Below are 13,546 nucleotides of genomic sequence, written 5' to 3'. Positions count from 1 at the left end.
AGTTTTGTAATGCAACCCTCAGTTGCTAAAGCGATTATAAATGGGTGTAAACTATTATGTCATTCCGCTGAAGTCAGTTGAATTATTCATGTCTGTCCTGTACTTAGAGTTCTGCAGGACTGACATGAAAAGGGGTCCCTTGAGCTGGGGGATGTAATTAGGTAATAAAATAGATACAGGGAAATAAAGGTGGCATGGTCAGTTTTAAGTCTGGCAGTTCCTAACTTCTAAACGTTTGGTGTGCAATCTGAACAATCTTCCAGCATTATTTATATTACATTTAGTATAGAATGTATAAAACTTAGTCAGCGGAGCTTCTTACAGGGAGTTTGTTGTTTTGTGCAAGAGAGAATGTCCTGGCTTTCAGGCTGTTTCAAAGAGAATCTCAAGGTATTGTTCTCCCTCCACTACTAGGTGTATGCAGGGTATTTTTCTGCCTTTTTTCTTCCACCTCTTTTTTTCCTAGCTATATGTTCGTTTTCTTAGGCAATGATAAATCTATTGGGCACATACAACCATAATTCTGGCTGAACTTTTTCAGCAGTTCCAGTGGTTTTCCTTATTTTAACTTAAGGAAGGATCTGTGAAATTTTAAAATGTTTATTTCATTTCCAGAGTTAAGTGCCACCCTTGGTACCTCTGGACTGACATTCAGTTTCCACTAGCATTTGACTTCTCTTATCCCTCAGGGTTAACTAAACATTTATTAAATCACTAAATATCCCTGTTACTCTATGATATCCTTATAATATCTATGCATATTTTACATCTGAGAATTTAAAAGCTTGTGCTGTTTCTAAACATGGAGAAATGTTCTCACAGAGTACTAAAATACCTATCACAGTACTGGATTCCATCTAAAAGCCTGGATTATAAAAACAGATAAAATTATATTTGTGTATGAATAAGAATATTGAAAGTTCTTGACCCATATCTCACAAGCTGAGTTCTGTGTGCCTATAACAAGCAGCTAATTACATTAAATGATTTCAGAAACTTGATGTTTCAATGAAAATAATTGAGTACTTCATAATTTGCTGACACCACAGAATGACAAAGATAATGGACATAGATTTATATATGGTAGTAAGAAGTTGAGTTAAATGCCTGCCATAGAAGTAAACCTGTTAAAAGAAATTGTTATCAACCACTGATCTCTTCACTAATCCTTGTACATTGAAACCCTTTTAAGGAAATGCCTTTTAAAATAATAGACCACTTAAATTAATACAAACAGCCTATCTTTAAAATAAACATTTTAAAGAAGTAACTATGTAACACATTAGTTTATGCTAATGGCACCGTGCAGGAACTTTGAATTATCTAATTAAAGTGCAAATTGTCACATGGATAGATTAATTTTACTGTATAGTTTTAAAATAATTCTTTGTATTCATTGATTAATTAAATATAACTGTGTGATTTCAGTGCCTAGAAAAATATAATTAGTTGCTCTTAACTGCTTTTTTTTTCTGCTCGTAGGACTTGTATAAATGCAGTCCAGCTGCCCCACACTCAAAAGTGACTGTGACCCTCCTGCTGTTTTTTCTTTCTGTGATTCTGCAGCTGTTAAATTCTTTCCATTCAACTCAGACATTCATGGCACCCTTTTTCTCCTTATCCACATCTTGCTATTCTTTACAACCATTTAATCTTCAGCAGAAGAACGTGGAATGAGACTTCCTAAAGCTAGATTTCCTAGTCAGACTGAATAATAGTAGGCAGTTAATACTGGTGACATCTGAGAGCAAACACAAAATCCTAAGCAAGTGTGCATGTAAAATCCTTTTATGTATCCTAATCACTGGATCTTACTTTGCTTTTTTTCTTAGACCAACGTGGGATTAATTTAACATCATGAGCTTTAGCAGAATTACTCCTGCTGTACTCCACAGTAAATGAGAGCAGAATCTGGTCCAGTATTGATACAGTATGCCAAGGGGACGGCCTTAGCCTATCTTGAAAAATGTTGCTTGTGTACAGTTTGTATAACCATTATACAATTCAGAGCCAGGAGAATCCCTGTTACCCAGACTGATACTACTCACAGGCTTCAGAGGGCACAAGGGAAGCTCCCACAGAAGAGAGTAGAGAGATGATCTTCCAGAGAAGCTATTTTGCCTCTATGGTTTAAGAAGGTCCTAAAAACCTTCCCCATGATCCCAATACACCTTGTCTGAGCTACTAGTGAGCACTGTGGGAAGGATTTTATGCATTTCCATTCCTCTTTGGCTAAGTCAAGGTTGTACAGAAGAGAAAAAACAAAAGCAAGGAAGAAATAAAGCATCATCTAGGTGGAACATCAAATTCAATCCTGTTTCCCTTTAATATCAAATTTTCCATTTTACTCTGGCTTTGCTTTCTGCTTCTGCCATATATGTCTATCTGGATATATTTCCAAATGAGCTGGAAAGTGCTTTCTTGGCAAACAATGAGCCAGTGAAGTAGCAACCCCTCTAGGAGACCTGGTGGGGAAGTGTATAAGCCCACTTTGGTGTTTCAGCTCAGTACCAGATCATGTTTCTGAAAAGGCCTTGTGTATTTTTCAGAAAAAGTCAAAAGTCACTTTGCTTCACACCACCTGTTTGCAGTTATGTCAGGCGTCTGATTCCAGGCTTCCAAACACTGGGACAGGAGCTGGGCCTAATCATGTCCTTCTCTGAATATCATTTCAAAGCCTCCTCATAATTTCACCCTTGTAATGTCATGCCCACCGTTGTGCCGGCAGATCAGGAGACCAGCAGTCATGACCGTGTCCTGTGCCCCTTGAAGGAGGACGACCTTCTATCTTGGCCTGCTGGTGAGGCCCAGCAGCAGGTTTCCTGGAGGCAGAGTGCACAATACCATGACAATCACCAAAACTCTTGTCTTGTAGTGTGATCTTAAAGAAAGGGATGCGTAAGACGTCTTCTAATTCCTAAGTAGTGAGATGTGGCTCAGACTCACAGGGCAGGTTTTTTCTCTGTGGTAGGAGAGGGCAAGAATTTACCTGTCTGTTCAGTCACCTTTTGACTCCTGCTCCCAGGCATTGCTTCATTCTGATCTCTCTTAAAAAAAAGAGCGTACCTTTTTATTTTCTGTGATTTCAGACCTTTTAGTTTTGCAGGAGGACTTTCCATTTTGACACCCTATTTTCACATGGCTACACCTGTGGAGAAGTGCAACTAGCTTCATTACACACCAGTACTACATCATCTCTGTGTTAACACAGAATCAAATTAGCAGGTTGATAAAGTTAAGTTTGTTCTACAGTCCATATATTTTGCATACAGTGAAGCATTTTACTGCTCTGTGTGCATGTTTGTGGAGTGCCCAAGCATGAAGAGGGAGTTAGCTATGGAGAAGGCTTACCTATCCGGAGGTAATTGTAAACATTTACAGAGTTAGAGGTAAATGTTGGTGTAATGGGCTGCTTGTCTGTTTGATGCTAGCATATTTCTGAGTTAATGTGTCATTTTTGCCAATTTCTTAAATAAATATATTTTTACATTGCTTTATCAAGATGGAATGAGAATGTCAGCTTTAAGTAAGATGATGCAAAAGTATTGTAATGCAAATCTTCAGCAGATGTTGTGAATTCATTCTTTATTTGCGTAGCTGAATCCACTAATCCCAAGAGCTGAACTATAATTTAGATTCTATTTATTATTCTGCTGCCACATTGTCTGAGATGAGGAAGCCCCTGCTTAATTACATGAAGTACATGAATAAATATCCTAGGATTAAGACACACATATCTTCGTTATTTCTTCTCTCCAGAAATTGAAATTCAGATGTCTAGAAAAGATTAAGTGTGGCAAAACCTAATGCAAAAACATAAAATCTAGGAAACAAAAAAGATAAATCCTTCCAATTCATTTGTCTATCACCCATCACAAAGTAGTATCTTTATCTGAGAAATGTATTTTACTTTTTACTCAGTATAAATTAAAATGTCCCAAACGGCCACTTCGTATGCAAGGGTATTCTGGTCCAGTGGATTTCATAGCCCTGATCCTCCCTCAAAAGTCTGTAGTGAGCTCTGCATGGGGCCAGTGGCTGACCCATGTGCAAGTCACTGTAAAATTTTGTTCTGGGGATTTTCTGTGTCTTTTCCAGTTCTTAATGTTGCTCTTTTATCCCAGGTACATACCATTTCTGTCACTCTTAAGTATATTTTCCTTTTTCCATAGACATGTTAAAGCATGCTATGTATGCCCCTATACCTGTTTGTATAGGAAGTGAATTTTTAATCGTTGAAGTAGAAAATCAGAATGTTTCACCAGTTGAAAAGTTTCTGGGTTCCAGTGGCATATATAAAAACATTGTGGTAAAACTGTGATACCTGGTCAGTTTGCTGTAAGGTCAGTTTTAGCATTATCGCTTTCAAGGTTTCTTTCCGTCAGCAAATGTCTGTGTACCAGATTAATCCAGAGAGAATAAAACTGCTTGCAGTTTTCCCAAAATTACTCTTAATTCTATTTTCTCCCTTAATTCTTAATGGTCTGCAGGTCTAGCCATTTAATCCTGTGTTGCTTGATACCAATTAGGATATTTAAAAAAATTAACACTAGTGTGGTAGGCAGGTACTCTGAAGTTTTGGTTCATTGCCATATATACTTACTTATCGTTTCAAACCTATCGGGCAAATTGTACTTCATACTCATCTCCACACCAATCTGAATTAGTTCTGTAAGTCTGTATGAAGCAGCCTCAGTGCAAAATGTGTTTCATATAAAGGTGAACCTTATAGTCTTCTTATACTATATTTTTGTACTCCTATAAAAGAAGCCCAAAATGCAGTCTGTTTGTCTGCTGTAGTCTGTTATTTATAAAGGCATCTTTTTCTTCTCCACATCCAAAGATTTATTCTGTCTAAAATTTTGAATACCTGCTTTGGTTGTTAATATTTATGCTGTATAATGAGATAGTTATGTCATATATTGTACAGAGATTGGCAGAATCACTTTTCTTTTTTTGAAAACAATAATAATCTATTTCCCCTTTTCTAATTATCTGGAATTTCCCATGTTCTTCATATTTCAAAAACAATTAGTTTATTCCTTCAAGAAAAAAAGGAATATAACACAGGGAAGTGGAATGAGTATGTATCCTTTATATACACATAACATTAATCAAAATTCCATCCTATTCTTTGCTGCTGACTGCTTTTATAAGGTTTCTATTGAAAATTTTCCAGACATTGGTTTTTTTTCTTTAAAAAAAATGTTTCTGTCTTCAGTAGATAGGTCCTCTAGATATTTCAGCTCTCACTTGCTAGATTTTTCAAATACAAACCATGACTAACCCACTCTCCCCATCCTCCCCAGATCCAAACAAACAGAACTAAAAACCCTGAGTTATGAGCACAGTGACAAGTTTTGCAAACAAAGTCCATCTCTTTCACATACTTCACAGACATAATAATATATCAATCTGTTCCTGGTTGTCAAAGGAAGAAAAGAGAAAGTTTAGAAAGGGAAAACAGAATTTAGCAAGACAGCACAACCTGGTTTTGCTCCTTTGTGATGACAAATTTTACATTTCTTCTAGCAGAAATACAGGATACAAGTTAATTTTGATTGCTGCCTTTTATTCACTACCTTTTGAATAGATCTTACTAAATTATGTCATTTTACCTTGCCAAACAGAACACTTTGTAGTAAACAAAAGAAAGAGAAAGTGAAACTGCAACATAATGAATTACACTGGCAGAACTGATTATTTTTCCTTGCATAAGCTGTGTTTGGATATTTAAAACTTAAAACTACATTACTTAGCACTCTTATAAAGCAGTTACATGCCAGTCATCCGTGATTTCTATTTTTTTAAATAACAAAGACATGGAGAGAAGGAGTTGCTTTCAGGAAGGATTTGAGTTCTGGTGTTAGAAGCTGTCCTCTTACTGAAGATATTGGATTGCAGTCAGTAGCTACCTCTGACTTTGTCATTTTTCATCTTTCTTTCTTAGCTAGGCAAGAGGGAGACCTGTGAAAAAGAATAGCAAAAACGAACCAAACAAAAAAAAGTACTTCTGAGGCTTCAGTTCAAAGACATCTATGTGGTTTAAGCTGTTGATTTGGAACTGCTTGGTTTTGTGCCCTTTGTACTTGCCGTGTTCTTTCCATTAGTATCTTCTATAATGTTGATGTGCTATTGAAATTGAGTGCGTGGTGTTTATTCCAATGCTTAAAGATTTGCTGTGCAGACAGAACTGAGAGTACAGCCCTACAGCCTATTTGTGCACACTCCGCGTAAATCAAATAGCGTGCTGAGCCTTAGAACATTACTGTGGGTTACTGTGCCATAACCTGAACTGCAGAATATTCTATCTCAGGGAAAAACAGCCTGCTGGATCTTGTCAGCTGTGCACTTAGGGAAGTGAGGGAGAAAATGATCAGATAACATCCTTATCTGTGAAGACCCAAGAGAACTGAGTTTTCCATATTCACAAGCTACCTGAGGGTATTGGCAGCAGTACCTAGTCCAAACAAACAAAAAATCTCCCTGATAAAGAACATCATTCAGAAGTAAAGGAAGAGAGGTCAGAGCACAGCTGCTTCAACACCAGAGGATCCTGGCCAGTCTGTACATGCTCACAGTGCTAGCCTGTCGAGCCAAAAGGTCTTTCTTCTGTTTAGGTGTGTAAAAATGGCAAGTTAGGACAAGGAAGGTGCTAAGGAGAAAACTGGGGAAAAAGGAGCTTCTCTCAGACTGATTTCCTGTGGAGGGGTGTTGGGGAGAGCCCCGCTGATGGTAGTGTTCCCTGTCTCAACTTGCAACTGGAAGAGGTCTTGCATTTATTTCCTAATCAACACTGCATTAGTCTTGACATGGCGGTGGAGGGGTGTTGATTCAATTTAATGCTTTAAACCTCCCTGGTTTATATTTTGTTTTGGATCCCTTAGTGAGTGAGTTGCTCTGGCTAGGCCATGAAATACTGTTTCTTATCAGCTTCTTGACGTCGCTAGGAGAGAGATTCACTTTGTCTAATATTATATGTCTGTACTGAAGCCAAGAGCATAGACTATCTTTATACTCGGTGGAAAGAAATGGGGGTCTTGCAGTGCACAATTAATCTGAACTATTTTAAGCATCAATGTTACGGTAGGGTATATGACACCTGAATAGTGTATTCTACTGACTCTTAAGACTTAAGTCTAGACAGCTAACACATCAATCCAAGTTTAGCTAAAGTGTATTTAACCTGATTAAAGACTTTTTTTAGCAAGGTGGCACTGAGTATGTTCACTGGATTCCTCAGGATCCTCTCTAAAGCCTTACAAGTACACTCTGCATTATTTACTTGGAGCAAAATGTACGACATGTCAGTGAGAAGAAGCCTGGTATTTATAACTGGGTTTGTTCATTCACTTCCGAGCGAACTAAGGCTGCAGTGGTAGGGGAGGAATTCTCTGGTAAGGGAAGGTTTCAAAGACTGTCTAGATTACATCTCCCCAGAAGCAAACCCTGTTGTTTGCAAGTAACTCAAGTTTATCTGTACAAGCCTGCACCATAAGTTCAGTATTTTTTGTTACTATTTTCTGTGATACAGTAAATTTGAAAAATAATAAGTTCTTTTGCTATTCTTGTGACCATGAAAGGGTTACATTTAAGAGGACGTTAAATTATTGTGTCTACATGGTAACACAAGCTCAGTTCACAGTAGAAAGTATCTGATACACTAAAGAAATGTCATTTTGATAATAATGTCTCACAGGTTCTTATTTCTTTCTTTATATCTTAGTTTATTGTCAATTTTGTTTACTTTTCTTTTTAACATAATGTTTTACTGAGGTAGCACTTATGAGGAAGCAAGTTTAAAATACAAAAAATGCCTAAGCCAAAGCTATAGTGTTTGGTTATCTCCCCAAAAGGAAAAAAAAAAGAAGAAAGTTTAAATATTTTAACTCATTTAAAATTAAGTACAAAAAATCAAATAAGCTTACGATTAGACCACCACTTTTGTCCATGACAAATTTGGGCTGCCACCAACAGGTGTGGCCTGCTCATTCCCACTTACCCGTTCCCATTAATTCCCTAGTGTTAACAGCGGTATTTGCACAACTGGGCTGAAAATCAAATCAGGGAACCATTCTGGCTGAAAAATAGCTACAAATTTTGTGTTGTTTTTGTTTAAGCAGCCTTATACAAGATAAAAATGATTGATCTGACATAGCAGATGATGACACCAGGCCTAAAGTGCTTTTTCATCCTAGGTGCTTAGATAGCCAGTATATTTGAACGAGATAGGAGAAATAAGGAAGTTCTGTTAGTCTCTCTGTTAGTTACTCTGCAGATGAGTAAGTCAGACAAGCAGACTTAAAGGTGAGATTACTCTCAGGCACCTAGAATGCAAGCATCCAGCCTGGACTTCTCTTCTGAGTCCATCTGTGGTCAGTGGAGAAAGGCACCTCCAGAGGGCAATCTCTTCTCATTTTAACAAAAATACCTAGGATGTATAGGACAAGTCACCCTGTGGAAATACCTCTCTTCACAGACTGTCTTGAGAACAAGATGACAAACTCAGGCTAGGAGTGTAACTTTTCAGTGTCTAACATAGAGAAAGGTAGGTCATCTTCCAAACGACTTGCTGTGTTCACAGAGGAAGTTTGTGGCAGAATTAAAGTTCCATAGTTAGCTCTTTCTCTGCTACCACAACCATTAGCCCGCCCTGTTTTTCTAAGATAGGGCTTGCTTTAATGGCTGGAAGGAATTGTGAACTCTGACTAGACTTCCAGGGTAATGTGGTAGAATTTTAGAGACTTCTAAAGCTGGGGGAAAACAGTGGATCATTGTCTGGCCTCCTGCGTAATACAGATTGTAAAGAATGTTTGGTTATCCTTGTTTTGAGTCCTGTGATTTGCATGGATCTAAAGTAAATCCGATCCAAACTTAGAATTTCAACCTTTTAATTTGGCTCTGTTTCGGGAGTGAAATACATTTCTTTGGGTTTCTGCTGTGAGTGAGTTTCAGGCTGACCACTTTCACAGTTACTTCTTCATGCATTGTGAGTCAATGCTGAATCATCTTTGTTTCAGTCAGCAGTTGCTAAGCTTTCCAGTAGTTGTCCCTCTAACACTTCTGATTCTCCATGATTTCTAAGAAAATCCAGTTGATACAAGTATGGAAATGAGGTGGCCCCAGCCTTAATAGCAGTCCATGAAACAAATATCTTTGTGACCATACAGCTAGCTGAGCTATTGGGAAAGTAGGATGCACAGTTTTCTACTGCTAATCTGGAGTGTTAGACTAACTAAAAGGATCTCTGATGAAGTTTTGGCCCCTTCCAACCAGCATTTCTCCAAACAATTCCTGGGCACAATTTGGGAATTAAGACAGGCTAGTGACCAGTTCCAGAAGGCAGCTTAGAGTGTACTCTGTTGGAAGATGACACAGTTTAATAGAACATAGCAGAATACTTAATAAATGGGCTGGGTTTTTGCCAGATGGTTTCTATGCCAGAGAAATAATCCCTTTCATATTCCATTTAGTAGTATAGACTTAGCCATGGAGTCTTCAGGAGGACTGCTACCAGACCAAAGAACATTTCCAGACTGCAGGAGCTGAGATAACCAAGGGTCTGTGCAGCTCCAGGAAACTAGAAGTCTAGGTGTAATTTGGCCTTAGAGCAGTTTGCCTGCAAATGTTTCTCCAGAGCTGCTACAGCTCCTGGGACCATTGATGTCCCTGGCGTCAGTCATTCTGGCCCTGCAGCTTTGCCTGCCTTGGTCTGTGTGAGTGGTCCCAGAACAGCACAGTTTTGGGTTGCACCAGAGCTGTAGGTGAATTCAGCTGTTAAGGAACTGAGTAACTAAAATGTCAGGAAATGTAGTTAGCATGCACCTTGTTTCACTGAGAGTTTAGTAAAATGTGACACATTTGCAAAATCTTTCTTTTTCAAAAACTGGCTTTTTATAATGAAAAAGCATTCGGGCTCATTACATGCAGTCAGATCTAGACTGAGGAGTACCTTCAAGAAAGTATAGTAATAATGTGAAGCATCAACATTTATAAAATTCATCAGTTTCTTTAGTAATATGTTGTCGTAAGTTCACAGTTAAAATTTGAATTTTATTCTTTATTTGACTTTGTATGACTTAAGTTTCCTACATTTGTTCTTTTATCTGGTACATCAGAGCCCTTTAATATCTAGCATTTTCTGTCTTTGAAGGTACTCGATGCTATAGTCAAGTCTCCTCTTGATCTTCTTTCCAATAGTGTAAACTGATCAAGTTCCTTAAAGTCTCTTTGCTATAAGACTTCTTGTTCAAAGCGAAGAAAGAATTATTTCTGACTGATGGAAAACATCTTTATCAAGGTCACTTTCTTATGAATTACTCCTTAATAGGCATATGTCATATGACACATACTGAAAAAATATCTTCCTCCTTTCAGTGACCCAGTTCAGTACCAATGAAATCAGTTGGTGAGGCTATGCATTCTTTCTGCATTGATTTTCAGTGAGGCATCCAAAGAACTGACAGGAAGCAAATCTGGGTTTTAGGTATCACTTGTCCCACACTGTTATTAAACAAGGTCATGTCTAATAATATACAAGATTTAAAGTGATTGACCTTCTTGTTTTCTTCACCCTTAGCAGAATCCTAAGTTTCCAGTTTGGATATCAAAGATTTGAGAGTCAAAGGAAAACCGACAATTTCTGCAAAGATGTCAACTAGGCCAACATTAGAGTAACTCAACTTCTGATTTTTCTAGGTATAAAGATTTGGCTGATACAGCAGCAGGAGAGAAGAAGAAGTTGTCTGCCAAGGAGAGATGTCGTCTTGTTCTTCAGCAGTGTAAATTACAAGGCTGGCAGGTTTGTGATCTACAAAGCAATTAAAATATCATTCTTTAAACAAGCTAGCTGAGTCATTCCCATTGTGGCAAGCCACCAGATCCTTTGCAGCAGTATATTCTTTTGACATTTAATATATGCTTTGGGATAGAATCAAACTGATTTTCTGAGTTTTCTAGCATATGAGTAGCTGTGATCATTGTGTCAAGAAATCAGTGTATTCTTGTGGGAAGGAAAAGATTTCAATTAAGCGTGTTATACTGTATAAATTTGCATCCAGGTTTTTAAAAGTATCTGGTGTACATGTTTTCGTGGTTGAATAGTTTCTGAATTACGAAAAAACCCTGCACATTTTCTTTATGTAAAATCCTATATTAAATGCTATACTGTCATAATAGGGGAGACCCAAAACAACTACTTAGGACTTCCCCGTGCTGATCCAGAGACAGACCAAAGTATCTACGGTTGCTGTGCGTCAAGTAAAGTAAAAAAAAAAAAAAAAAAAAAAAGGCCAAACACTGAACAGGAAGCTCTCAGCTTCCTATCCCATCTCCTTACCCTATTTATATCCTAGTTAATCCTCACGAGCATGAGGATTGCAAGGTGGATGTCTCCATTTGTCCAGGGTACTCAGTCATCTCCTTCGGGTAGCTTTGTAATTGAGCAGGACTGATTTCTTTAACATACGCAGTTTCTAAAGAAAATGGTGTTTCCTTGCACGCTATATAAGCTATTGTACAGAAGGGAAGTGTTCTGTGACTTAATGTGTAGAGCATTCTCCCAGGTGGTGTTAGCTTCAGATTCAGGTCTTTTCCCAGCCTAGAAGGACTGAAATCTATTCCACAAGAGAGGATCCAGACCAGTTTCAGGGACAGATACGAAGTTTAGGGACTGGACAGTGGTTAGGGCACTCCTATAGGCTTCTTTGTGAATATTAGTTTAAACGACGGGGTTAACATAGGTCATCTTATTCATGTATGACCTCTAAGCGTTAAGATGCCCAGAAAAAGTTTCTGGAACTGTTTATGAAGGACAAGGACTATGTTGGACTTTGTGCTATGGATGTTTCTCAGTGGCCCAGATTCGTAGTTATAACAAAAGGTAGGCCCCCCACTAGGTTGGGAGCACACATGCATGATCACCTGCACTTGAACACATAAGAAGAATTTTCTTTGGTCAAAATACTGTTTAAGCCCCCTTTTAGCCACTAAAGTCAGTAGTAGGCCCATATAGCCCCACTCCCTCAATAGCAAAGAGCAAAAGGATGGATCCTGAAAAAGACAGCAATATTAAAATAGACTTACTTTCCCTACTCAGGTTTCTTAAGTCAGTTCTGGGATATATTCTGCATCCTTGCCACAAGGCTCCCTATAAAAAACAATTATATCATTAATATCTAGAAGCTGTACCTTTGCTTACAAGTACCTGGAGCTGAGAGTACCACTAACCTTCAGAACTTGTGTGGGGCTACAAGCTTGGGCAAAAGCTATGTAACAGTAATTGCATATTGTGCTCCAGTCAGGAAACACAGAGCAGGATGCCTACAGAGTTTATTTCGCTAGGAGCCAGTAACAGTGTTACAGCACAAAAAAAAACAATTGGCCATCAGTGAAAGCCTGCAGCTCAAGACTAGTGATTCTGTAGTGACTGGCGTCTGAAAACAAGCCTGAAAGCTTGAAAGACAAAAATGTAAAAAGGAAATTGCAAAACAGAATTCCTCCATCATGCAGAGGACTGAAGCTTTTGATCTCAAACAGATTTTAGAGGTTCTGACTCCAGAATCTCATTAACACAAGGAGAAGTCAGGTGTGCAAAACTACAGCAGTGCATAATGCATTGTCCTTCAAACCAGAAAGGAACAAAGCTCTTAAGAGACATTGATAAGTTAAATGGAATAGGAGGGTTTGGGGGTGAGAGTTATTGCCATTGTCACTCAGTGACTAAGAGGCACATGGCAACAGACTAAACTGAAAGGAACAAGGTCTGAAAAAATGAGTGACCTTCTCCTTACACCTTTTTCAAGCCACAGAGGGATATGACAAACAGATGGAGAAATGATAATCATGGCAGAAGAATCTAGGAGAAAATTCACTCTTAGGTCCAGACCATTTCTTACACACAAATGCCCAGTGAATACAAGCTTGACACCAACACATTTTGTATAGGTGATACAAAACCATATACTCGACTATCAGCAGTAGTGACTAATGTCTGTGTCACATAATCTCTCTCAATTATCTTTTTGATTCATTTGACTAATCATGAAAGTTGAACTTTAAATAACAATCTAAATGAGGAAGCTTATTCAATCTGCAGTTGTCATGGGTGCCCTCCTCTATGCCTTTACAGCAGAGGACTCTGAAAAAAAGAAAAAATTTAAAAGGGAGAAGAAGGGGGAGGAAAGAGAAGGAAAAAAGGAATTAGGAATGCGGATAATGTCAGCTAGCAAAGCCAGAGCAAAGGAGTCATCTGTAGTGCATCACTAAAAATCATCCAAGAAGTAGAGGGTTACACATATAACCAGTTTATTCAGCCACTGTTGCCAGCAGTAACTACTTCAAATGAGTCATTGCTGGAACTGAAAATCTATCTGATGCAGGAGTTCATGAATAAGTCAAAAAACATCTTCCCCAACACTGTTACCTGCACTTACCTGAAAAGCTGTTGCAGATTTGGGTAGATATATTGACCAAAAAAATAGATAGCTAAAATATACTCATCAAAGATGATGAAGTTTAGGAGAAAGCAACACACATCTGAAATGAA

The 13,546-nt window shown here is 38.1% G+C and overlaps 1 protein-coding gene across 3 annotated transcripts in view; it reads left to right on the top strand.

Annotated features, from left to right (window-relative positions):
• MYO16 (myosin XVI) overlaps positions 1 to 13,546 on the top strand; it is a 404,375-nt gene that overhangs the window by 325,108 nt on the left and 65,721 nt on the right. For all 3 annotated transcript variants that reach the window (XM_052773633.1, XM_052773634.1, XM_052773632.1), the window contains exon 28: positions 10,699 to 10,801. In XM_052773633.1, coding sequence (XP_052629593.1) covers positions 10,699 to 10,801 — 103 coding nt within the window. The remainder of the gene's footprint in view (positions 1 to 10,698; positions 10,802 to 13,546) is intronic.

The sequence above is a fragment of the Harpia harpyja genome, chromosome 22, assembly GCF_026419915.1.
Source record: "Harpia harpyja isolate bHarHar1 chromosome 22, bHarHar1 primary haplotype, whole genome shotgun sequence".
Classification (NCBI taxonomy): Eukaryota; Metazoa; Chordata; class Aves; order Accipitriformes; family Accipitridae; genus Harpia; species Harpia harpyja.
This window is presented reverse-complemented; position numbering and strand designations above follow the sequence as displayed.